This window comes from Vanessa tameamea, chromosome 27 (assembly GCF_037043105.1).
Source record: "Vanessa tameamea isolate UH-Manoa-2023 chromosome 27, ilVanTame1 primary haplotype, whole genome shotgun sequence".
Taxonomy (NCBI): domain Eukaryota; kingdom Metazoa; phylum Arthropoda; class Insecta; order Lepidoptera; family Nymphalidae; genus Vanessa; species Vanessa tameamea.
The window spans coordinates 663,159-690,346 of record NC_087335.1 but is presented as its reverse complement, the minus strand read 5'-3'; the positions used below and the strand labels follow the sequence as shown (position 1 = coordinate 690,346).

The 27,188-nt window shown below is 32.0% G+C and overlaps 2 protein-coding genes and 1 non-coding gene across 19 annotated transcripts in view; 1 reads left to right on the top strand and 2 right to left on the bottom strand.

The window, feature by feature from the left end:
- Nucleotides 1–338: 338 nt before the first annotated feature.
- Nucleotides 339–18,915, top strand: LOC113404883 (uncharacterized). The gene is made up of 3 exons (XM_026645949.2): nt 339–482; nt 18,070–18,198; nt 18,475–18,915. Exons 1-3 carry the CDS (start codon nt 459–461, stop codon nt 18,625–18,627), a joined length of 306 nt encoding a protein of 101 aa, XP_026501734.1. The 5' UTR covers nt 339–458; the 3' UTR covers nt 18,628–18,915.
- On the bottom strand, nt 17,511–17,582 carry Trnaa-cgc (transfer RNA alanine (anticodon CGC)). The gene has a single exon. It is a non-coding gene; the product is annotated as a tRNA-Ala (tRNA).
- A 3,486-nt stretch (nt 18,916–22,401) lies between the features above and the next one.
- Nrm (neuromusculin) overlaps nt 22,402–27,188 on the bottom strand; it is a 395,440-nt gene continuing 390,653 nt past the window's right edge. For 6 of the 17 annotated variants that reach the window (XM_064219239.1, XM_064219243.1, XM_064219237.1 and 3 more), the window contains 2 exons: nt 26,375–27,111; nt 24,218–24,357 (listed from right to left, as the gene is read on the bottom strand). In XM_064219239.1, coding sequence (XP_064075309.1) covers nt 26,377–27,111 — 735 coding nt within the window. In that variant the 3' untranslated portion in view covers nt 24,218–24,357; nt 26,375–26,376. Of the gene's footprint in view, nt 24,358–25,314; nt 25,357–26,374; nt 27,112–27,188 lie in introns of those variants that run through there. The other 11 variants (XM_064219245.1, XM_064219241.1, XM_064219246.1 and 8 more) reach the window with 5 other exon arrangements.

Below are 27,188 nucleotides of genomic sequence, written 5' to 3'. Positions count from 1 at the left end.
GATATTTGTTCATGTTAATTATGGGGTGCCGAAATGTACTTACAACCAGTGTCGAAGTATTCATTTTAATTTTATTGGTAATTTCGGACTTGGACTCGAACTATAGGTACTAACCTCGTGTATATATATACACACAATATTAAAAATATATATATAAAATAAATCAACACAAAGATGTTATTGAAAAAATAAGTTAAAAAAAAACAGGAGTGTCGGTCACCTGACGGTGACGTCACAGTTCAAAACGCAGACGTTATGAAAAATACTTGCAGATTATCTGGATCACTACTGAAGCACGCGGAGGCAATGTGTTTTCGAGATAAGGGAGTTATACACATATTATGGCCGACGCCTGTCTAACGCGAGCATACCCAGTTAACACGCGTAACTAGACAGACAGACCGTCATTTTTTTTTTGTAGTTCAGTGCGAATTGAGTGCGGAAGTGTTGCATACAAAATGGCGGCGTTTTGTTTATCTATGGTAAGTTATATTTTTAATGTTGCTATGTGTTTTTTTTTCATAGTGTTTAAAATTACTATGTGGAATACGTAGTTATTTTTTTAATTGTATTTATTAAGATTTTGAATTACAAAATTATATAATATTAAGAAATTTATTATTATTATTAAATAAAAAAATATTTTAATAAGTTAAATTAAAATATAATGAAAACTCACTTAAATTAAACTAAACGGTATAAAAATATTTAATTATGAGAAGTACACTGTTTACCTTTTTAAATAATTCGTTCCGCTGATAAATCGAAAACTAAGCTTTTTTAAATTATAGTTAAGAAAACAATTGTTCTAAAGTAAAAGTAAAGTTATAAAGTAATTCATTTTTAGTCTGCTAATTTTGCATAATTAATTTACTTAAATATTAATTTAAATGTTACTATACCCAACCTAACAATTATGAGAACTGAAACTGACAAAAAAAAAAAATTATTAAAAAACAGAACCAAAATTAAATTAAATACTAATTAATAAAAAATACAGACCTGATTAATATTTAAATTATAAAAAAAATACGCCGTCTCAAAGATTATTCTTTGGCATTGTATCCGGGACGTCGGCACTCAACCGCTTCGAAAAAAAAAAAAGAATAGGAAACATACTTTGATTAATCAAATACATTTATTTAAAATTCGTGCGAAATAATAATAACAGTTTAAAATCATCTGTCTCAATGATATAATTGCTAAAAACAAATCGTCACTTACTCGCAAACGGTCGGGGTTATCTGAATGTTTTATTTTTATAATTGTTTCCAATGTTTACAGGTGTACTTTATATATAATAAAAGACGAAATGCCCTCGTAGCTACAAAACATTGCTTAAAGATTCCGGGTTCAAACCCGTGTTTTCATGTTTTATGAACTATAGAATATTATTGCTTTGAGTTCTTGGACGATTAATCTGATATCATTAAAAAAATAACTAAATTAACTTTTTTCAAGTGAACTCTTAAACTCTTGAATCGCCATCAAAGATTGCAAAGAAACTAAGTAGTTACACTTTTCCGTTAATTTAATAACGTCAATTAAATTGAATATAATTAATATTATAACTCAAAAGATCAACTAATATTGACGCTACTTAATAAAATCGATCGAGTTGGAAGCGATCTATAAGAGGGTCAAGTAAGGTAATTAAAATAACATTTTATTTCAATAAACCAGTTGAATCAACGGGATGTTTTTATAAGTTATTTTTTATCTTCATTGTTTGTTACTTTAAGTTATCTGTTTCTATTATAGATAAGTATATTAAGCTATCTAGCTTAAGTTTTGCTAGTGGTATATGGTCTGAGATTCGATTTTCGATATTTAAAACCATTATATATATATATATATATAAGGATTATTATATATAATAGTATAACATCTTATTGCTTACACTGGTGACTTGAGGGCTGATAATTTTTTTGCTCAGAGAATCGGGTTTTCCTTCAATGGGGAAATAGCCTTTTTACTCTACCATTCCACGTGATCATAATTTATTAAGTAATTTATAATTTATATTTGTTTAAGGCCTTAATGTAAACAATTCTTATGTAAATAAGCTCGTATATAACTATTATATATGTGCATACTGGTAGATTTTAATATAAAAATTAGTGTGATACTTCGAACATACATTTAATTCAACCATTACGATACAATTTTCGCTAGATGGACCGATGAACTGATTAAGGTAGCAGGAGAAAATTGGATGACCTTGGCTAAACAAAAAGAACGATGGAAGTCCTTGGAGGAGGCTTTTACCCGAAAGGGGGTGGTTTAACGAGAACTAAATCTTTACTTGCTTAATTTCTGTTTATAAATCACCTCATGTACAATCTGTGTTTCGAATGAAAATCTTTGCATCCTTTAGTCTTAGGATCAGCGCGGTGGAATACGTTCTAAGTCTTCTTAAAAGAGAGGTGCAATCCCAGCGGACACAGGCTGTTAGACGTTACATTTAGATTGTGTATCAAAATTTTATTTTAGGGACATAACATCTTAGTTCCCAAGGTTGGTGGCGCATTGGTGATGTAAGGAATGGTTAATATTTCTTACAGCGCCTTTGTCTATGGGCGGTGGTGACCACTTACCATCAGGTGGCCTATTTGCTCGTCCGCCTACCGATAACATTAAAATATATATATATATATATATATCAAATGTGTTATTTACACTAGGTCATATATTATACTTAAGAACTGGGAAAGTCATCGTTTCTTATATAATGAGTTGAAATGTTATAAATAAGCATTTAAGTTTAATAAACATTGATTTTATAATACATATTAATAATAATAATTATATTTATGTAGATAATTATAGCAAACGAGAATGTTATTTATATAAAGGGTTCTTTTTGCAATAATAATCTTTGCAATTTTCTTTTAAGGGTGCTCTTGTATAAGTACTAGTCGTCGCCCGCGACTTTGCTCGCGTTTTAGAAGTTGGTCGTCAAGTGTTACGTATAAAAAAGTGGCCTATGTCCTTCCTTGGGGTTTGGCTGTGAAAGGGCAGCAGACAGACAGGGTATGTTACTTTCGCGTTTATAATGTTTTGGTATAGAAAAAAAACAAGACTTTATATTAAAATTATTTAACTTGAGAAAAACTTAGGTTATTACTTCAATTAATATGTATATTAATATGAAAATGTAAAGAAAGTTTGTTTATCACTAACAAAATTATTGATTATACAATATATTTTATTCTTAGTTACAATTCTCGGAAACGTACATTAGAATTTTGATTAAGTATAAGGGAAAGGGAAGCCAAACAGACTGGCGCCGTAACGCGTTACGTAACGGAGCGGGTTACCCTCTCTTAGAAGTTATCACTTCAATAACCCAGACAATATACTAACCGTCGAGCTGTTCCTTCAGCTAAGTCAAGTCCTTGCGATGTCCCATCTTTGGGCTCAATACCAAATAATAGACAACCAAAAAAGTCACTTATAATGCGCAATGAAAATAAAATTTCATATTGCAACATTTACGTAAAGTTTGAGTGAGTGCATCACAAAATTTAAACGTTTGAGTAAGACATATTTCGTTCTAATAAAATATTATACCCATCATACGATAATATAGAATTTAAGATTGGGTCTCAAGGATTATCAGATTATCAGATTCTTAAATATTCCCAATGAACTTGGAAAGTTACAAGATATGTTAGGGCAACTTGCGTGCTTCGAACCACCTCGGACAGATAGAGAGGAGCTGTATCAAAATCAATACTTTAAACAAGTACTTTTGAACGACTGAACGGATCGAAATGAAACTTGGCACATAGATAGATTATAGTCTGGAGTAGCCCATGAGTTACTATTTACCAAACACTTATCAATCCCTCCACCCCTCAAAAAGCATTTTTTCCCACAGTTTCAAAATGTAGTATACACCAAGAAGATCTTCCAATAAACTAAGTTACTTGATACAATTCAAATATTATTTATCCGGTATAAAAATTATCGAACCGATTTATTCGTCACGTGCAAAATCATAACTTTATTTTTAAGATTGTAATTTATTAATTCCTAGATTGTCTTATATAAATTTTCTATCTTATGTAATACATAGGCGGACGGGCAATGAGCAGCCTGGAATGGAAACTTTAATCATTCCTTACATCTCCAATACGCCACTAGCCCTTGGAACTAAATTATTACGTATATGTCCTTTGAGTCTGTAGTTACACTGGCTCACTCCCCTTGCAACCGGAACACGACAAACGATACAAAGTATTGCTGCTTGAGAATGTTAAACAGCACTATATTATTTAAGACTATAAAAATGTTTACCAAGTCAATAGTCATTCTAAATTCATTTCTAAATAATATTATATACTAAAACCTTCTCCTAAACGCTCACCATCTTCTGGTATAAGTTTTATGTATATTGATTTAGTGTTTTTTTTTTCAGATGCTAAAAATGTCTTATTATCAATTTATATATACATAATAAAAAATTGGAGTGTCTGTTTGTAATATTAAAATAACCGTGTTTTACTAAATGCATATGTATGTATGTATGTATGTATATACGGTACATATACCAAAAAAAATGTGTTTAAATTTTTGGCTGTCTGTCTGTTGGTTCCGGCTAATCTCTGGAACCTATGGACTGATTTTGACGGAACTTTCATTGGCAGATAGCTGATGTAATAAGGAGTAACTTAGATAGCCTAAGTTACTCCTACTAACAGTAACTTTTTTGTTAAATTCAAACGCGCACGACGACGCGGGCACTGCTGGTTTCTCAGTATAGGTATAGAAATAGTCGATCAGAGTTCTGGTTAGTTCGAGGGGTACAAATTCTTTATATACATATATTTCAACGTCAATGTGACCCCAAACACCAGTGTTTGAGTCGCCTTGAAGTTCTAAGGTTTTAAATAGGTATTGTATAGGTTCTGCAGACCCATCGGATTTTGCGAGTCGTGGAACAGAAAGTGCTCCTGTGTTTGATCACACAATTTTGCACTATAAAGTTCTTCGTAGTTCGCTGGAGTTAAGATTAGCTACTGTCCGAAGTCAGCCAGGACAGCATCACCATCATAATTACCATATCACATTCATTCTATCCCTGACAGTTTCAAAGTAATTTATGTATGTTTGAACTGCCTCCATCATCTAGATCAGCAGCCCAAAGGAACTTGGCAGTGGCTTGCAACGGTTTCCGCCTGATGTAAAATGTCGTGTCGGATTTATCGTGCAATTGTGTGCATACATTTGTGCATTTTAATATGCCGGATTTATGACGGAAATATCTTTAAGTAATTATTTAATGAATCAAATCACAAAGTCTGTATACGTATTATATTATAAATATATTTGTACTGAGAGAAGGGTTATTTGAGTAAAGTCTCGCTGCTCAGTGATCATCTATCATTTTGTTTGATATTTTCCATAAACATGCATTTTATGTAATTGGGAACGACTTGAGTACAATCGATTTTGTCGTGTAACATCTGTTGACGCGCCTTGGGGGTTAAGTCCGACTCTTAAGCCGTGATCACATGTGTGTCATACACTCATCGCCATCTATTACTAATATTATAAATGCGAAACTAACTCCGTCTGTTGCGCCTACACGGCCAAACCACTAAATGGAATTTGATAAAATTCAAGCATGTTTGAATCCCATTGGTTACTTACTTACCAAAAAATAAAACGAACCAATAAGCGAAGCAATGCGAAAACTAATCTATCTACGTTTCTAGATTTCGTTCTATATTTATTTAATAAGTTTCTTTAATTGTGAATCATTTTATTAACATCAGCGTTTCGTGATGTTTAGTCGTCTGTACTCCGTTGCCGAGCCGAGATGGCCCAGTGGTTAGAACGCGTGCATCTTAACCGATGATTTCGGGTTCAAACCCAGGCAGGCACCACTGAATTTTCATGTGCTCAATTTGTGTTTATAATTCATCTCGTGCTCGGCGGTGAAGGAAAACATCGTGAGGAAACCTGCATGTGTCTAATTTCAACGAAATTCTGCCACATGTGTATTCCACCAACCCGCATTGGAGCAGCGTGGTGGAATACGCTCCATACCTTCTCCTCAACGGGAGAGGAGGCCTTAGCCCAGCAGTGGGAAATTTACAGGCTGATTATGTTATGTATGTTATACTCCGTTGCTGGTCTCTCAGAGTTAGTGTTAGAAATCATACAGACTCTATGTATTAAAATACTTATCTACCTATTATATATATTTACTTATCAGTTAAATGAAAACATAAACACAGACGTTACAACTACCAGACTGAACAATTTATTGATATGCAACTATAATATTATAAATTTGTTTATCACAACAAGATAATTCTAGTCTACATGATAGCTGTATAATAATAATTCTGCACGAGTTCTCCGTTTATAAGGAATAGATATATTTTTAATCGGACCACTTGTCTTATCGTGATCTGACTGATGGATACTAAGCACTGCTGAGTTGTCTTGTATGGTACGGAGCTCCGTAACCGTAACGTGCTATCGGATATCCGAAATAAAAAACTATCCGTAACTATTAGTATTCAATTAAATTTTACATTGTATTTAATTAAATAAATATTGGACGACATCACATACATTACTCTGATCCGAATGTAAGTAGCTAAAGCACTTGTGTTATGGAAAATCAGAAGTAACGACGGTACCAACACCCAGACCCAAGACAATGTAGAAACCTAATGAACTTTTTCTACATCGAATCGGCCGGGAATCGAACCCGAGACCTCGGAGTGGCGTACCCATGAAAGTCTGTATACACACTGCTCAACCACGGAGGTCGTCGATAAAAATAATAATATAATCAATAAATATTTATTATTGTTTTTTCATAATCTTAATACCTAAAGGGAGTATGATTTCGTATCCGTAACCGGATCTATAACCGATAAAATGTTATTCATATATCCGCATTCATCCGAAATTTCATATCCATAACATTCCTGGTACTGAGTATCCAAATAGTTGATTACTTAGCAAATAAACTTTGAATATCTCTTTAGTCTAGAGGCTACATTATACGACTGTGGTCCCAAGATTCTAGGTCGAAACTTGGGTTGAGCTAATAAAAAAATATTGGGTTTTCTATTAAATATTGGCAGCAGCCTGGAGTCTAAAACTTCGAAGTGTGTTCACGGCAAGTACGTAAATGAATTGCTCCTACAATAAAATTAGTCTTCGTAACAAATTTTAACATGTAAACTAATTTTAATTGTTTTTATAATTAAATCATGTAGAGAAAACTGAAGAAATTGCTCATGTTAGTAGAGTTTCTTTGAAGTTGGTTTGAGTATGTTACAATTATTGGAATTTATTCAAAAAGTTTAAGTTTTTTTGTTTTTCTCAAAACGCAATGTAGATCGTATATTATGTGGATATCCTGGATGTTAGGTATTGATTATGAGAGTGTACACACTTTTGAAAATTGTAATGTCCGGTGCAGACATTTGCGTAGACTGCCGTGACCGTAATCGGTGAGGAAAACTAAATTAGGATATTTATATTAAAGCTTCCTTAACGAAAGGTGATGTGCAACAAAGATCAGGCTTTGGCCATCACTATGATTACGTGTTAAACTGAAATATATAGCAGTTATCGAGTTATGACACAATTAATAAATAATCGAATAGATATCCGCGTATCTTTAATAATCGTATAGAAGTTTTTAATATTATTAATTTAGTATTATTATCAAGTATTGTTGTTTTTTGGAGGGCGAGTTGGAATATAATTACAGCCATAAGAGATAATATCTTGGTAATGAGTTGGTGGCGAATTCGCAATGTTAGGGATGGATGATATTTCTTACAGTATCGATATATTATGTAGCGACTTATTTTCAATAAATATAGATGATTTTTGTAGCACAGCATAACATACATAATAACTTAAGAGCCGAGATGGCCCAGTGGTTAGAACGCGTGCATCTTAACCGATGATTTCGGGTTCAAACCCAGCCAGGCACCACTGAAATTTCATGTGCTTAATTTGTGTTTATAATTCATCTCGTGCTCGGCGGTGAAGGAAAACATCGTGTAGGAAACCTGCATGTGTCTAATTTCAACGAAATTATGCCACATGTGTATTCCACCAACCCGCATTGGAGCAGCGTGGTGGAATATGCTCCATACCTTACATACAAAAATCATCTAAATATAGATGATTTTTGTAGCACAGAGCTGATTAACTAACAATTCTAATTCATCCACTTTAACAAATAGAACTTTTAAGTCAGATTTTTTTTGCGGCTTACAGTAGAGTGAACTGACAGTAATCGTTACGTTAAGAATGCCTTCAGGCAACCTTTCCCTCCCAAGATATAAATCTTGGCTTCAGTCTCTTTTAATTGTAGAAGGTTTTATATATTATTTCTTCAACTTATATGTTATTATTGAAACGGTAAATGGTTTTAATAACATTTTTCTCATTTTCAAACGCTGTTGATCTATTTAATTGTGCCTGTTATTTAACACAAAATATAAGCGAAAACAATTTCGTTCTAACAGGGTATCGCACGACAACCCTCGTTTTAGTTAACATACTATTTTTAGGAGGCCCCCTGTAGCTATCGCATAAAGACGATCTGAAGAATATTTAAATTGTCTATGTATACCCTGTACAAGTTAGCGTGATCTTTTCGACAGACGGGCTAGTGATGGGAAACAGAAAATATCTTGTAGTTCAAAAAATAACGTTTTAAAATACTTGTAACTGTGACGAGATTCTTTAATTTAAATTCTTTAATTTTAAGTGTAATTCTTTATTGCACTATACAGAAATTATTGCGTAATTCAAATTAGAATAAATAAATGTTTATCTTATTTTTTTAAAAAGAGTTATACCAGCTAAAGAGACCCCAACCAAAACCCCCGTTCGTAACAATAACTTAACAATGACCTTTAATAATGATTTTTTGTAATCGATATTTGTTACAGTTACTGCCTGGGGTGCGTGTCCCATCCGTCCGACCGATGTAATACTGTACAAGCGTCTGTTATTTTTAGTGTTCCTATTTAAATTTTACTTTGAAGTAATGAAAAGTCTTAAAGTTTTCGGATAACGCTTGAATCTTTAGGGTCTTTTGTGTTATAAGCATATTTTTTTAGAATTTTTAAAATCATTAATTTTCGTCATTGCAATGTTATGTCGATCAGATAAAATTACATCTGTCAAAACGATCAAGCTGACTTGTACATGGTATACTTATAGATAAAAAGGCTCTGGGCTTTCGATCTATAAGGGCTAAGATGTAAGATCAATCATCAAACAAGTTTATCACATATTATCGAGGCATCAATGCTGTAGAACGCCCAGCGCCCTACTTTTGCTTATCAAGTCATAGTACTAGCATAGTACTATTCAATAATAAATCTTTTATCATCAAATAATTGTCATAGATGATATGAATACTATAAATTATAATGCACAATTCACATTCAAGTATTAAAACAGTGATTGATATCTTGTGTGGTCCAGATACAAATATACTTAACGCATACATAGTGTCATGTTTGTTAATCGTGTGTATACACTTAATACGTTTTGTACTTGTGTATTTTTTAGCATTTATTTAGTTTTTATATGAATCAATAGATGCCGTTGATCATTTTATTCGTTTTTTCTGAATCACGGTGTCCTTTGTCAATGGAAATTACTATATAAACAATCTGTCTTTTTCTTGGGAACGAGTGGCGTTTAATTCGGTACTTTTAAAATGATTTTTGGTTAATAATTGATGCGGATGATGGCGTGTTTATTTCGCAGTATGTCGATCGAAAACATCGTGAGATAACCTGATCAACTACCACACGTGTAACTCGCTTAAATATATGAATAGGCTCTAAACCATCCCTAAAAGAGGACAATAATTTACTATTAGTAGGTATATTTGTATTAACAGTAATCCGAAAAAAAAACAGAAATCGAACATTAAATTTGAATACTCAAAACCTGGCAGGCGACCTGCATATCAGCCAGTCAATAGTCATTGTGGTCAAACGCTATGGTTATGTATGGCAGCGCCATATTGCGGCATGTTATAATAAATAGGAACCAATTTTTATATCAAAGACAATTTTCCCGCAGCTTCGCACGCGTGTGAGAGGGAGAGGCAGATACTACCTGTCCTTTTCTAACAACTTTCTCGATAAACAGTTTAGTAGTTAAGATATCAAAGCGTAACAAATTCACTTAGTTTTTTTTTTTTAATTCCCATTTAAAGAACTCAATAAGATGACTATGTAGTTCTCGTAAGTCATATTATTTACTACATAGTATAAAAAAGAATCGCTTCAGATATTAAAATGTTTAGTTAAAACTATTTTTATTGCTATTAACTTGTCAAAATTTTAAAAGGAGGTTCATTGCATTGATTAATTTTTATTTTAGAATTTATATTTTAAAAAATATTCTTCTTCAAAATATTTCAAATTATATATTTCAAAATATTAACATTGAATAAATAATTCTAAAAATATTAACATAAAGAGATATTACAAATTTAAAATGTAAGGGCATAGTGGTGGGTTTTGTATAATGACAAAAAAGCTGTGAACGTTGTATACGAAGACATCCTGTATATTTAATAGCAGCATTGGACCCGTGCGAAGCCGGGGCGCGTCGCTAGTATAATACAAAAATAAAACTATAACTGACTTAAAACTAATTAATTCTACGATTAATATTCTTATTCTTCGCGACGTCTTAAGTATCCTCTTTGCCGCTGCGGATGCTGGATTTATCAAAATGTTTTCGAATCCCAACGTCCCGTCTGGCACTTTACTTGGCTCTTTGGCATTTATAAGTTATTAAAAATACTCGTAGCTTAGTATCCTTCGAACTCCAATTCCCCAAAATTTTCCATTTATCGGGAAGACTAGTAGATTTTAAGTCTTGATGATGACGATGAATTAATATACGTCCTTTTAGAAGTTAAACTCCTTTAGAATCGTTATGATTTGAATTTGAAGCGAAAATGCGTCACGAAAAAGAAACAAAAATAGAATTTTGTTAATTTCGTACACACACTTTTTTATTTGGGCCTACTGATTGCTATTCAATTCAAATTATTTCTCAAATATTTATTTGGGATAGGTTAAAACATTTCTAAGTAGTAATACGTTGCGAAACAGTTACGTAAATGTTTAATTTTAATAAAGTATTTTAGGGATTTTATGATTATGAAGTTATTATGTATTTTGTGTACAGGGAATCAATTGTTTCCTAATATTTAAAGTCTTGGCAATCGTGACCCCTGACGATCATCTACCATGAGCATATCACACAATATAATATGGTATTTTAGAGCTTTGTACAAGAACGTCTGGGTGGGTAGCACCCACTCATCATATTAGTGTTTCGGATTGAAGGGTGGGTGAGCCAGTGTAACTACAGACAGATGAAATATAACATCTGAGCTCCAAGTGTTGGTGGTGCATTGGTGTGCTATAAAGAATGATTAATATTTCTAACAGTGCCAATGTCTACGGGTGGTGGTGACCACATACCATCAGTGGACCATTATTTATAAAATAAAAAACAATGAACATTATTCTTGAGTAAAGTAAATTTTCAACTTTGATAACTACGAATACCATAAATTAAAAATTTTGCTATTATAAAGATTTTTGTTTAAATTAACTGACATTAGACCTTTGTCCTGACTGATATTTTTGATATAAAATAACGTATCAAAGCTTCAGAAGCTCCTTATGTAAACCTTTACTCTATCGCTTATCAATGAACAAAACATATCATTTATACCACGAAACATATCGTAGTTTTTCAAATGACCTTAAATTAGATAATGATTTAGGACACTTGGTCAAACGTGATATAGAACTGAAAACGTCCTAAATCATTTTACGAAAACAGATTAAACTGTTATCATCTTTGAATAATATACTTTTAAGACTAAAGCTTTCTTTTTTCATAAGAAGGTTTGCAGCTCACCACGCTCTGATATAACAGACACCAGGTCGGGCCCATAAAGAAGTTATTGGGTCTCAGTAACAGCACGAAATTTAGAAGTTAGAAGGTTGTACACTCCGGTGCCTCAGAAAGTATATAAAGTAGTTGGTCCTGCGCCTTGAACTCTTTCCAGTCGTGTTGAATTTACCGCCCCATCAGATTATGAAGTTCACTTGGTGGTAGGGCTTTATGCCTGCCCGTCTGGGTACCACCAACTCATCAGATATTCTACCGCTAAACAGCAGTACCCAGTATTGTTGTGTTCCGGTTTAAAGGGTGAGTGAGCCAGTGTAACTACAGGTACAAGGTACGCGCATTGGCTATGTAAGGAATGGTTAATATTTCTTATAGCGACATTTGTGACCACTTAACATCAGGTGGCCTATTGGCTCTTCCGCCCACCTTTATCATAAAAAAGGGGGAACAGAGAGTGCACTTGTCTTTGCGTCCACACATGTAATCTATATTATCTCCAGCATAGACATCAATAGAACAGACAGCTTAATGAAGCGTTATCTGAGATGAATTGTAAACTACAATATAAGCTCATTGGAACATGAAATCCAAGCTCATCACGTTAACGGTCTAAATTTAAAGCAGGTGAGACCTCTTTAACGTATAAACGTAAGAATATTCTATAATACTTATTATTTTTAACTAGATTTAATAATGAAACTCACGTATTAGTATCTCCATCCGTATCTATTCGAACCGACGATCTTCGTGATCCACGTGTTCTGTTCCGTAGCACTGGACTATTTCGCTCAGGACGGTACCTTCGAGATAATACAAGTACGATGGTTGATTGTTTCACAATCATTGTATCAGAATCAAGCGTCATTATTGACCCAATAATATTTACAATGGTACATATCGAAAACAACACTGACCCAAATTTCAATCATTTTATCAATCCCATTGTTTTATCAATTGTAATAAATTTTATTGATTAAGTAACTGTTTGGACAAACATCATCTACTTGCGATATTATTGTTGTATTCGTAAAATCATTTCGAAGGTTTTTTATTTTAGATTTATTTGTTATCATTTATCATTGTATGGACACGAGGAGGAAAGATAAACTAATAACGCCTAGTTTCCGACTTCGAAAAGTTAGTGCATCCTTCCTGGGGCGCGGTATACGTTTCTATAGTAAGATTTCAAAGTTTTTTTGACTTGGCTTATTAAAAAAATTTAGGCCCATATATAAAAATGATTGATAAATAAGGAATATTACTTAATACTAGATTATATTAAGGATAAAACAGCGTGAACTTAGTATTTGTTGATATCTAGGCAGTATATATCAATTTAGTACTTATTTACTTGGTGGTAAGGCTTTGTGCAAGCCCGTCTGGGTAGGTACCACCCACTCATCAGGTATTCTACCGCCAAATACCAGTACTCTGTATTGTTGTGTTCCGGTTAGAAGGGTAAGTGAGCCAGTGTCACAGGCACAAGGGACATAACATCTTAGTTCCCAAGGTTGGTGGCCCATAGGTGATGTAAGGAATGGTTAATATTTCTTACAGCGCCTTTGTCCATGGGCGGTGGTGATCATTTACCATCAGGTGGTCCATTAGCTCGTCCGCCAATAAATGCCATAAAAAAAAATTAATAATTAAAATGGTGGAAAAGAGTTTCTTGCTGGTTCTTCTCAATAGAATCTGCTTTCCTAAACAGTAATATCTTTTAATTTAATTCAACACTGTATCATGACGATTGAAAAGTGTTTCTATAAGTAGACTTAAATAAAGAATATTTTGATTTTTATTATTACAGCTTTAACAGTTTTCGGTTTAGATTTTAAGACCGATAATCCTCCGATCTGAGTTGAACGGCTATGCCAATTTAAATTCACTTTAGTTTCTGAGTTTACATAGAAGATAATTAATCATAGTGTTTTTTTTCAAATTTAATTAGCAGACCGGTAATTATATTTATTAATTAGAGTCACTACCACCCGTTAATTTAAATTTGCAAGATTTTCTTACCATCCGTTGTATCACCACCACCTTGGGAATTAAGATGGTATGTGTTGTGCTTGCAGGTTTACTAGTTCACTGATTCAAACGGGACACATGCATACTAAGTATTGCTATTTAATGGTAGAATGCGTAATGAGTTGGTGGTACCTACGGTGGTACGGAAATCTATATTTAGGCTTTATTAACGAGTTAAAGACATAATGTTAAAAATTATCAACGTTCGAGAGTGATTAAATGAAAAAAAAAAGTTAAAATAATTGTACAAGAAACCGTAAACAATATTCCGAATACGAAAGAGGTCGAATAAGAGGTCAAGGTCGCCCGAAGGGGTCAGAACGCTTTTTACTTACGTGTAGATTTCTGCCGCATACTCTAAGCTATACTGCAAGCGGCGCAAAAGAACTTAATTTCAGAGAGTTAAAACTTAACTTAACCTGCATCACGTCTAAGCTTGTTTCGCAGTGTTGTTAAACATAGCGCGAGGGGTATACGACCGAACATTGGACAACTGTTTTGTAAAAAAACTAATGGTTTTTCGAAACTGCTGATTAAACATATAATTTTCGAAATATTTATTGTTATTTAGTACATATATTACGATTCAATAAATAATCATATAACAGTTTAAGCAGCTTGTCGCTAAGTTTTAGCGGAATCGTTAATGGGCCGTTTATATCTTGTCGATAACATACAGATAACATATTATATATATTTAATGACGTAATAGGGTATAAGACATAGCAACTATTATAGTATGTTGGTTATTTTGATATTAACATATAATATGTAATTTCTCACTCTTGGATAGAAAAACTCTACTTTTGAGAGGGTTTATGTAAATTAAATAAAAAAAACATCGTGAGGAAACCTGCATGTGTCTAATTTCAACGAAATTCTGCCACATGTGTATTCCACCAACCCGTATTGGAGCATCGTGGTGGAATATGCGCCAAACCTTCTCCTCAAAGGGAGAGGAGACCTTAGCCCAGCAGTGGGAAATTTACAGGCTGCTAATGTATGTAAATTATTTTAATAAATTTTATGACGTCCAAAACTTTAAAAGAGAGCCGCCAATGTATTCGTACAACATTAGTGTACAATACAACAAGAATTTATGAAATACTAGTTGTTGCCTTTGCCTTTACTCGCGTTTTAAGGGTGGTCAGGTATTGAACATAAAAAATCTAGAGCCTTGCTTGGGGTTCAAGCTCGCTTCGTATCAAATTTCTTCAAATCCGGTTCAGTGGTTTGGCTGTGAAATAGCAACAGACAGACAGAATTACTTTTGCTTTAATATTAGTATTGATTGTGAGGCATTTTTTGTAATTATTTCGATTATTATATTATTTCTAACAGTATCTAATCTTATTAATTTATATAATGTTATAAATTTTAATTGTATAATTAAAATCTTATTATATTATTTATTGATAAATAAACCACTATTTTTATCTTTTTTTACTAATGAGATATAAACATAGATATATTCTTGATAACAGGGCTTAGCAATATGATGAGTGGGTGATAGCTACCCAGACACCCGTCTGGGTAGGTATTTTGTATTCTACCGCCAAACAGCAATACATTGTATTGTTGTGTTATGGTTTGAAGGGTGAGTGAGCCAATGTAACTACAGGCACGAGGAATATAATAACTTACAAGAAATGCAAGATATAATTAAATTTACCAATTCGCCCGTATTCTAACCTATTACATAAAAAAATAATTTCAATATACGATATCTTAGTGAATCATACTACGGTATAAGGTATCACCCATAATTTTCGTATGCGTTCACGTATTCTAGATACAGGTCATCGGCATGACGAAATTTGTAGAATAATATGCTACAAATACTTCAAAACATTTTCCTTATACCTCATTGCTGTTTGTTTTGTTTGTAAGTTATTTGTTAAGATGTTCATATCAATACTCGGAATATATTTGAGAGGGTTTTGGCCGTAATGATAACTCTTATAATTATATTAACAGCGTAAGCCGATGACTCAGTGCTTATGGGACGATAGCTGCACATAAAAAATCGGTTATCGTCTCATTTTGAAGAGCTCCAGCCGTAGATGTGCAGAAAGTTAAAGAGGATTCTTGATTGCAATTTACTAAATTGTTACAATTTAACAAAGAATTCGTTTTAGAGAGCGAAAAAAAAGTTACTGGCCTTCTACAGAGCGGTACTATGTGGTTGTATAAGATAATAAAATAAAAACGTAAACAAAATTAAAGTAAATCGTTATCGACAAAGTCCAATTCTACTATTTGACATTAAAGATTTAATTTAAGTTTATTGCGTGACTTGCAGTTTACAATGAAATGAAATCAAAACAAAACCTGTCATAAATTCCTAAAAAAAGTGTTTTGAATAAACGCGTAGTTTCGTTTCTCACTAGTTATTAATAATGAACCGCTGTTTTGATATCGAATAATTTTATGTATAAAGACTTAGCATAAATGCATACTGTTTTAAAAATTTGGGAATATTTATTGTCGTATTCTAGAAAGGCTGCGTTTCGATTCCACTGCTTCATACCATATAGGTCGTATAATTTATTTCTACTTTTATATATACCAATAGTGGCCCAGTCACTAAACTTTAATTTTGAATTATTATAAAATGATTTCATTTTAAATATTTTATTGAATTCTATTAATAATAATTCAAAAAATGAATTATAAAGTTCATTTGGATCTTGTGTCGTTAGATCTAAATTAGATAATTTAGACGCCACAATATCTTTAAAACAATTTAATTTATTGGCCGTTATTGGCCTGTATATAATTTTTTTTGGATGATTCATTTCTTTGTGTTCCAAAGAAAATTTCTAACCACAGTGGTCAGAAGTTAAATTATTTATTACTGACATTTGGTATACTTCACAGTTACGAAACACATTGTCAATACACGTCGAAATATCGCTGGTTATTCGTGTCGGTTCATTAACTCTGTGCGTCAGATTAAATGACTGAAACAAGGTGACCGACCGAACACTCAACGAAGTTTCCTTTAATAAGTCGACGTTAGAGTCACCACATACAATTACATATTTATCACTTTTAAATATATTTTTAAGATATCCTCCATAGTGGTCTCAAATAAGTAAAAATCTCCCGATGGGGGCGGGTACACGCATACTATAATGTGCTGTGGAAATTCCACGCAGGATAGTTCGATAGTATGTTCGATAGAGAGCCGCAATATCTTTTCGAGATTTACAAACTATATCATTCCGTACTAATATTAACGAACCACCACGAATGGCTTTCTCTCTTACGAATGTACTTGACAGTTTAAAGTTTGAGATATAAAATATGTCAAAACTTTTTATCCAATGCTCTGTGAAACAAAATACATGAGTTTTATAACACTCCGAAAATAATTCTATTTCATGATCTTTGCCACCTATGCCCTGTATATTTTGTTTAAATTTCATGTTATACATGAAATATTCTTTATTTAAAGTATGAAGTTCAAAACGTATCTCATCATAATAGTAATTTAAGTTGACAAAATATTAACATATGTTAGTTGGAGGTGCTGGGATTTGAACCCAGGACTTTCAGCATGCGAAGCAGACACTCTACCACTGAGTTACACCCCCTGTCTATGTACAATTGAAATTTGGATGTATTTTTTTTAATATCTTTTGTAACATCTAAGACCCTCAAATAAGACAGGCATATCCATCAATCAACAGTATGAAGACCCAGCTTCAAGTAAATAGGAACGTCAAATAATTAACAATATTTAATATAGTTTACAATATTTATTTTTCCAGTTTTTGTTACAATCATCCATTATCTTCCGCTTTTCAAACCAGATTAACAATTCCCATGTCAAATTCAAAAATATTCTTCCTCTACTATTATTATAAAAATGTCAAACCAAAAAGTATTCATCACATTTATATAATTCTGTGATTGAATATAACTCAATAGCTAAAAGCTATACAACCTTAAATGATTATTTATAAATATTTTATATAAAATAATTTATAGGCTTACAAGTAGTATATTGGAATATATCAATGCATATTGTACAATAGTACACTAAAATAATTTAATTAAATATTTTGATTTTGTTCACAGAAAAACGGTGTAGCGATGCTATTCATACTGATGTGTATAGCGGCTGTCGTCCGAGAATCGAATGCGCGACCACCCTGGCTGGCACCTGGTAGCGGAGTGTTTACTGAGTCAGCTGAATGTCATACAGACGTAAGCATTTATAAAATATTTTAATTGATACTATTTTTAGTCAAAGATATAATAGTTATTTAAATCAATACTAGTTTTCGTACGTTGTTTTGCGTGCAGAAGGGGGTAAGTATTAGGTACCCTAAGAGCTTAAATAATAATCGGTTTAGTAGTTAAGACGTTAAAGCGTAACAAACAAACTTATTTTCGCGTCTTTAATATTAATTATAATACAAATCATGATAAAAATGCTTATTGAACTATTGACTTAACTTTAACTTTACCCTTCTTTTCCAGGACGAGCTTCTAGATCTGTGCCAGAGATGTGCCAAACTCACTAAGTCCAAACTAGCGTACCCAGCATGTTGCTCAACAGACTTACAAGCTAGAAAGTGGTGTTCAGATTATGTATACTTCGGGAGAGGTCAATACGACTTCTATTTAATTTGAGTCTATTCTATTAATTTGAGAGAATAATCTAAGGAACTAGACATGTAAGGATCGGAACACACTAGCGCGATCAAGTTAAGCGATAGGAGCTGGATATTATAGCGACGAAGATGCAGCCGGAGCTTTACAAACGCTGCGATACTTCGTCGCGCGAGTATGTTCCACCCTTAAGGCTGCTAGAGTCACCCCAAGTTTTTTATCTCTAGGAAATATTTTGATTTTTATTCGAATTATTTTTTAATAAATGTATATACTGTGTATAGATTAAATATAAAAAATAAAAAAAATAAACACAAAGGCACACTCACACACAAACGATGCAATCGAATGACTCCGAAATTATACAACGCTAGAGTGCTTAACAATGAATAAAATTAATGTAAAATACTGTCTGAATTGTCATAATATATCTGCTCTTCGATAAATTAAAACATTTACACACACGCAAAGGAACACGCACGCAATGCAATCGAATGACACCGAAATTATACAATGCCTCGCTCTAAAATGCTCAACTATGAAACAAATTGATGTAAAATACTCACTGAGTTGTCATAATTATGACAAACCGGCGTTTACTCATACTAGACATAATATTTTATATAAAAATGTACAAATGTTATATAACACATATCGTAATTATGTATAAACATACTTAACTCAGTGCTTAATTTAGAATTTTATAATGAAACTTTTACTTAAATGAAATAGTCATCCAAAAACATTCAAATTTATTGTATTTATTCACGTTCGGATATAACGCAATAAATCAAGTTCGAATTTCAAATTTATGTAGAATAATTTAACAGATTAAAAAAACGAAATGTAATTTAAGCGTTTTCGCTTTATATTGTAACTGTTGTCACCCGCCCACTTCACTGGGAATTTCATAAAAAGAGGAACAACATTACAACAACATTAACAGCCTGTAAATTTTGGAGCATATTCCACCACGCTGCTCCAATGCGCGTAGATACACATGTGGCAGAATTTCCACACGATGTTTTCCTTCACAGCCGAGCACGAGATGAATTATAAACACAAATTAAGCACATGAAAATTCAGTGGTGCTTGCCTGGGTTGGAACCCGCAATCATCGTTTAAGATGCACGCGTTCTAACCACTGGGCCATCTCGACTATGTTAAAAAAGAGGAAGGTACAATGAAATTTAAAAAGAAATGCCTTTGACAATCTAAGGAGTTGGCATCGATTGGTCGTAGTGTCATACCGATATAGTTGTCACGTAAATGTCGCACAAAGGAAGAAAATACAATACATATGTATATACAATAGATTACAACTATTAATACTGGTATATAACACTATATACTGACTATATAATAATATAGTGTAAAACTAACTTTAAATTACTTTTAGTAAAAGCATGACTGTGATACTGTTAGGTTAGGTTTTGTCTTAAATAAATGTTTTAAATAATAATTAGTTTTTTTGTATCCTTGTAATATTTAATATACATTCAGATTCGGCCAAAGCCAGTTGTTGAGTTTCTCTGACAGTAAATTCTCAGTATTATACCGGAGGCTGTTTGGCAGCGTCAACGTGCCGTGCTTTAGGAGGTACGTAAAGCCTGTCTTGAATCGAAACCTCCGGTGTCTGAGTGAGGCAATAGAGAGCACCAGCTAGACTATGATATATGATAGGACTTTATGCGCGCCCGTCTGAGTACCAACCACTCATTAGATGTTATACCGCCAAACACCAATATATTTTTTTTCTTTTCTGGTTCCGGTTTAAGGATATGTGAGTCAGTGTAACTACAGGCACAATCTTAGTTCCAAAGGTTGGCGGCGCATTGGAAATGTAAGGAATAGTAACAATCTCTTAGGGCACTGAAAACTATTTGATATATATGTATATAAACTTGAGCACAAATCTTTAGCACATTCAGCTATTCTCTGAGCATGATTGTCGTGACCGAAATCGGTTCGAGGATACCAGAACAGCTGGTAATTAAAAGACAAACTAGTATCAACATCTCCATTTGCTGTTGAAGCATTTGGAACTTGGAGTTGTAGCGAAAAAACCTCAATTAAATGTATTCACCTCGCCTTATTGCCTGCACTGTTGACAGGAGGACTGGTTCGTTTTTTACCTAGAGGATCGGAATTCCGATTCAACAAGGAAATGTTGCTAGCATTCTTGCTTTCCACGCGGTCATCATTTGTACAGTAAATGTTTTTAATTCATATTTGTATATATTCAAGGACTTAAAATATATCCCTCTAATTATTTGTGATAATTTTAATATCTAATCGTCAAAGGGCGTAATATCTGTTTGTCGGAGGGACATCAGATCGGCGATTACTATTTTGGTACATCGTCTGGACGTACAGTCGGTTATCGTGAAATGAATAACACTAAGTCAACATAATCAAACTATTATATATTTATTACAATCTAAATTAGATTTACACACAATGAAAATAATGAAAATGAATAACACACAAATTATTTATGCAACGGTAAGACAGTTCCGTGACCTCACTCGGTCAATGCGTTGTAGTAAGTGCCCAGACCCGACCAATGCTTCACGACTCTGTCGAACCAAATCGAAGTCAAGATCGCAACCGTAGACATGATTTTCGTTCCATTGAGTGTCTGTATGATTGACCGGACGCGACATATACATATATAAGTCAAATACATCACGAGATATTCAAAAATGAATATATTCTTTATTGAAGTAGGCTTATTAAGGCACTTTTGAGTTGTCGAGTTACAGTATTCAATTTAATAGTTATTTTTTTCCACTGTTATGATTACAAAAGATATATCTGAAACTACAGGTCGGATAAACTTGTAATTTAGCATATATTTCGCGGTAAATAGGTCTACTAAGAAAGGATTTTGAAAATTTCAACTTCCAGGAATGGAAGGGTAGCTTGGTATGACTTTAACCTTTACGAAAAGGGACAGCCACCTGATGGCAAGTAGCCACCGCTGCCTTTAGATTTTGACGCTGTTGACGCTAAGTCAAAACAATGCGCCACCAACCTTGGGAGCTAAGATGTTATGTTCCTTGTGTCTGCAATTACACTGGCTCACTCTTTGTGTTATCGCTTTTTGATTAAGGAACCTTGATTGAAGATAATGTTTTAAAGATAATTAATTGACTCAAATAAATTATTGCTTATTTTTTTATCATTATTTGCATAGATAAAAAACCAAATGAGGTTTTCTATATTTAAGATTTTTGTATCTACAATATTATTAAAATTATTCTATTTTTATATTGATGTAATATTTCTAATCATTGAGTTTCCTTATAATTAATTCAACTTCAAGTTGGTTATTATTTAGGACTTAAATGTCTTAACCGATAAACCATGGGTTAAATTTTGAGGATATAAATCTTCCCTACATATGGAAAACATGTTTAATAGATCACTTGTTTCAGAGAACATAGACTAATTAAAATCATATGCCGCTTCTCGGTAGAATCTGCATTCCGAACCGGTGGTAGCTTCTCTTAATATAGTTTGTTAACTGATGATTCAAAAGTGCTTGTAAAAGCCTACTTGAATAAAGTGTATTTCGATTTTGATTCTTTTTATTAAAATATTCTTAAGTCAGTTTAATTATTTCTGCAAGTAAAAGTTATCGTGAGGCAGATTGCCAGTACAAAAAATGTGTCAAGGTGAAATAAAACTAATAAACCGTTTTTTTTAGTAATTCTCTAAATAAAATTTCCAATAAAATATACTAAGGATATATTTAAAAAATGGAACAAGTTCTAAAAATGAAACAATATAACAAAATCCATAAATTATTTATTAATACTATCTGACAATATTTTAACAAGTTTCATTATGTACAAAATCTGTTACGTTTTATTCTCACCTAGATTCGCAATGCGGATTGAATTTGACATTTATTATTTACATTTAAATTTAGAATAATTTCTAATTTAAATTTATTTTCGAATGGAATTAATATTTTTATTTAAATTTCGAATATAAAAAAAGTCAATTTTTAAATTGTCGAATTCAATCCGTTTCTTTTAATACTTATTCACTAGTGTGCTGTGTTTTAAAAAAAAACAACCGTTAAATTTGAAAACGGAATCAAACATACAAATTTTGTTAAAATAAAATAGCGATACCAAAAATGTATGAACACGTACAAAAATTACACTTACATTTTTTATTTACATTAGTAGAATAAATTAAAAAAAAAAAATGTTAAGTCTCACAAAATGTTCAAACCGAACAAAATTATATTAAAACTAGAATGAAGAATCTCTATCAGAAAACGAACAGCTAAAGCATTTATTGCTCGCATCATTCACCTTTACACAATAATTTTAGCCTGCAGCTTTGCCCACGAATTAGGGGAGGGGTTTTTAACCTACTTCATGATGAGTTGAGTTTAGATGAAGCGTACTCACTTCCGTATTTATATTTTAACTTACTAGGATTCTGATCTGCATATATATTTCTTTGCAAACCTAAAATAGAGTGGTGTAGAATATCATGTACAAATTATCTTAGTAATTATTAAATATTAATATAAAAATGGTAAAACATTATTTTGTTAAGTTTTCTGATAGAGCAATTTATTTAAGATAACTTAAACCGACTGTTTAAAATTAACAAAAGTTCAAAGCGATCAAAAAATAAATGCCGATTACACTACGGGCCATTATTTCGTATAAACTTATCTGTGAACACAACTACGTTTTGTCGCGCGACTGTCGCGCCGCGCTAACTTCTACTTATGCCATAGAAACTTTTTAACTATACATTTAAGTATATTTTACACTAGTTTTTACAGAAATGGGTTTAGCTAAACTCAGCTAGGTTTCCAGAATTCCCGTTTGGACGGACGGTGATAAAACTAGCGGTGTTCCCTACTGAAGCTTGCCTACGCTGTTGCGGACTATGTAACTTAAAGATGTGAATTAAAAATATATATATTAAAAAAAAAAAATTGTTCTTTACTTCGAAATTTAAAAAGTTGATTAAATTATTTTTGACAGTAAAGTTTTTTTTTACTATTCCAAGCTTAAATCTTTATGCAAAACATTATACTTTAAGTAAAAATGAAATAATTTAATTATATATTATTTTTTTATTCCACATCCATAAGGTACAAAGTTAGTAACGAAAATTCACTACCCAAGTTTGTCGGGATAATCAAAATTATAAGTATGTGTTGATTCTTGGAATTATGTGTCATTAAAGTATATGAAAAACTACATTATTTACAACACAGAGTGAGCTATACATGGTGGGGGTCATATTTTTCTTTGTAGGTTATATTTTTCGTTTATAAACAGTCTTGATATATTCAAATCATAATTTCCAGAATGTTCCGTAGAAAAAATTACGAATACTATGATTTCGTTTCGCGTTATCATTTAAACCATCGAAGAATACATAATTATAACTAATAAATTAGTTTAATTTTTGGTCAAGATGTTAATTAGATTTAAAACAAAATAAATTAGTTTTGTAGTTAAATACAAAGTTATTATTATCTAATATTTTTTCTAATTTCCAATTCAAATCAAGACATCGAATTTCAGACGTACAATAAGATTATAGCATATCTTCTTCGGGATGTTCCTTCTCGTAAATCTCTTGTAATTTCTGTTGATTTTTGACTTTTTTCATTTGGGCGTAAATTGAAGCCGCCTTGTAGTTGATTGGCCCGTAATCTTTCATGTCAGCATCTGCGTATATGAACTGGTCTTCTATTCTGAAAGGCTGTAGAAAAAAACCATTTAATTGTATACGAATTACTGATATATAAAAAAATAATATGTGGACCATTGTTATGGCAGAGAGTGTACTGATGACTGTCTGGTTATGTATTATAAATCTCTGGTTCATTAATTCGTCGCTGTGATGTTACAAGCGGTCCATCTGCCTTTCCTTTTATAATCTGAATTAAAATCATCTACCATATACTGTGTGGTAGGACTTTGTGCAAGCTAAATAGGTGGTATCATAAATTCTTTCGTCAATTATCATCAGGAATCATGCTCGACCCGCCTACCTACTAACGTAATAAAGAAAAATATACATAACAAAAATTACGTAATTCTTTGAATTCGTTTCTAGATGTTTCATCTAATTTTAATTAACTAATTCAGAATTTAGTCGTGTAATGAATTATGAAAATATTATTAAAATTTTGAAAGTTATTCTGAAATACGTCTTTTATTCAGCAGAATTTTGCATTCGTTTATTGGATTATTTTTATTTTGGATTTTTTTTATCAAACAAGTTAATAAAGGAAGAAAGAAAATAAGTAAATAGGTTAAGGATTTTCATATAGACGTTTTTTACAGGAAGAATATTTTAATAAAGTCAATGTCAAAAATATTTATTCAACATGGAAGTGTTACAATTACTTATTGATAGTCAAAAATCTACCATAGTAATGTTTATATAATAATTGTTTTATAAGAAGAGTTTATACAATTTTTAATATTAGATTTTTTTTTTAAATTTAAATTGAAATTAAAAATAAAAGTAAAATTAATATCTCGATGTTTTCTAATTGTATTCGTATGAAATAAAAACTGTTGAGAACGAAAATTAGTTAAGGCACTCCGCGAAGCTATGTGATTAAGACATTACATATATACATATATTCAATATAAGTACAGACAGCTCGCTTAGCGTTAGCTACAGTTAGAGAATGATTGTAAAAATTACCTTTTTCTAAAAAATGTACGTGTCGCTCTTGGCAAAGCGTCCCTATAAACAGAAAGACAAACGTCACGTAACAATTTACATGCTTAATTATTAAAGTTAATTATTGGAATGATAGATTTTCTTTGTAATAAAGCAAATCCTATTATTATATATTATATTTAGAAATTTAGTGAAGGTTTTTTTTATTAGTAGGGACAAAAATTTAAACGAATTAATAAGAAATTAACTTGCATTTTTTTTTTATGTTTATCTTCAGAGATATGTGGTCCGTTTCTTTGGTGTATCTTATCTTTAAGTTTTTTTTATTTAAGTGTACCTGAATATTTTTTATTGCATCGATATTGGTATTCATATAGAGTATATATTATGTATTTAGAGTTACCTAAAGTTTGATAGTGACAACTGAGTATTTTACATAAAGACGTATCAGGATCTATTCAGAAGACACTATATCGTTTCGTAATATATCAATTGACAGAAACAAAATTTACCCTTACTTTGCAAATATGCTGAATGCTATTTTTTGGATGTTCTAACTTATTTTTTTTGTCAAATAAAATTAAAATAGAATTCGACATTTCGCCAAAACTTTGTAAAATTTCGATGTGATCTGTCGTTACTTAAACTTCTTATGTTGTTGTTGAAAGAATAGGATACGTTTGGATTCGATATTATCATTTATCTTTAATATTTAAGAAATGAAAAACGGACATACAACCAAATAAACTAAGAAATTTTTCGAATTATTAACTTCCAAAAATTTCTTTACAAGAACTTATAAATGAGGGGTAACAAATCGTACATAAGAATTAACTCCAAATGCCGATTGCCAGAATATTAAACGATAAACTAGATTAGTATGAATATTATTGTGCTGAAAGCCATAAAAATTGGATCGAAAATCATGCATTTTGCTATGGGCCAAAAATTTGCTGAATGATAGACGAGATTCAGATATAAAAAACCTTTAAAATTCAATCAAATGTTATATACAACTTAACAGAATAATATCATTAGTAAGTATTTGTTAGTTGATACAAATCATAGTCTTATATCTTACCTTTAGACGTCGATTTCATTGAACTTCAGAGTCGCATAGTCGCTTCTCTGTTGACTATTTTTTCTTTGGCTACTGGGTACGTTACTTTTATAACTACTGTTAGTATCTTTATTAGGATTATCGACGTTACCTATAGTATACGTATCGTATAAATGTCTATTTGAATTGACTGTATTCTTAAATTTTAAATTATGATTACCTAAAGCTAAATCTGCGTAAACTAATTTTTTATGTTTAGGCCGTTCATCTTTTGTGCCCACTGTGTTAAAGTTTGTGTTGTAATTGTGTTCGGGACCTAAGTTTCTCGTTGAATTTGATATGTAATTCCCTTTAAGTAGTTGCAAGTAAGATTTTCTTTCTGAATCGTTGTATTCCGGTTCTGGATAGTTGGGTTTCTCGTAGTTATCGTATACTCCTACGCATGATAGTTTTTCTCGTAGACTTTCGGATTTTTTTAATCGATTTAATTTCTGACTATGCTTTTCTCGAGTTCTGTTTAGTGTTTTCGTGTAATACTGGGTTTCAGGAGGCTGGTATATCATTGGACCTATCGTGTTGTTGTAGGAGCGCTCTTGGTCTACAGGAATTCTTTTATCTACTCTTATCGGTTGAAAATAGCAGAAGCTGTGATGTTTTTGTAAAGGTATTTGGAAATTTTTCTTATTTTTTCCTTTCGAACTAAGATTGGTGAAATGATTTCTTTTCTGAAGATATTGCTGCTGTAGTATATTAGTATTCTGGAAATGAGAGGTTAGTTATGTTAGTATGTTAAACAACAAGTATGTTATATGAAGTGATAAATGAAAGAAAAAAC

What these genes read in the sequence shown, in the direction of transcription:
- LOC113404883 (XM_026645949.2), top strand. Translation starts at nt 459, where the DNA reads ATGGCGGCGTTTTGTTTATCTATG. An exon ending in CGGCGTTTTGTTTATCTATG is followed by an intron (nt 483 to 18,069) that starts GTAAGTTATATT and finishes TTTTGTTCACAG; the next exon opens with AAAAACGGTGTAGCGATGCT. An exon ending in CAGCTGAATGTCATACAGAC is followed by an intron (nt 18,199 to 18,474) that starts GTAAGCATTTAT and finishes CTTCTTTTCCAG; the next exon opens with GACGAGCTTCTAGATCTGTG.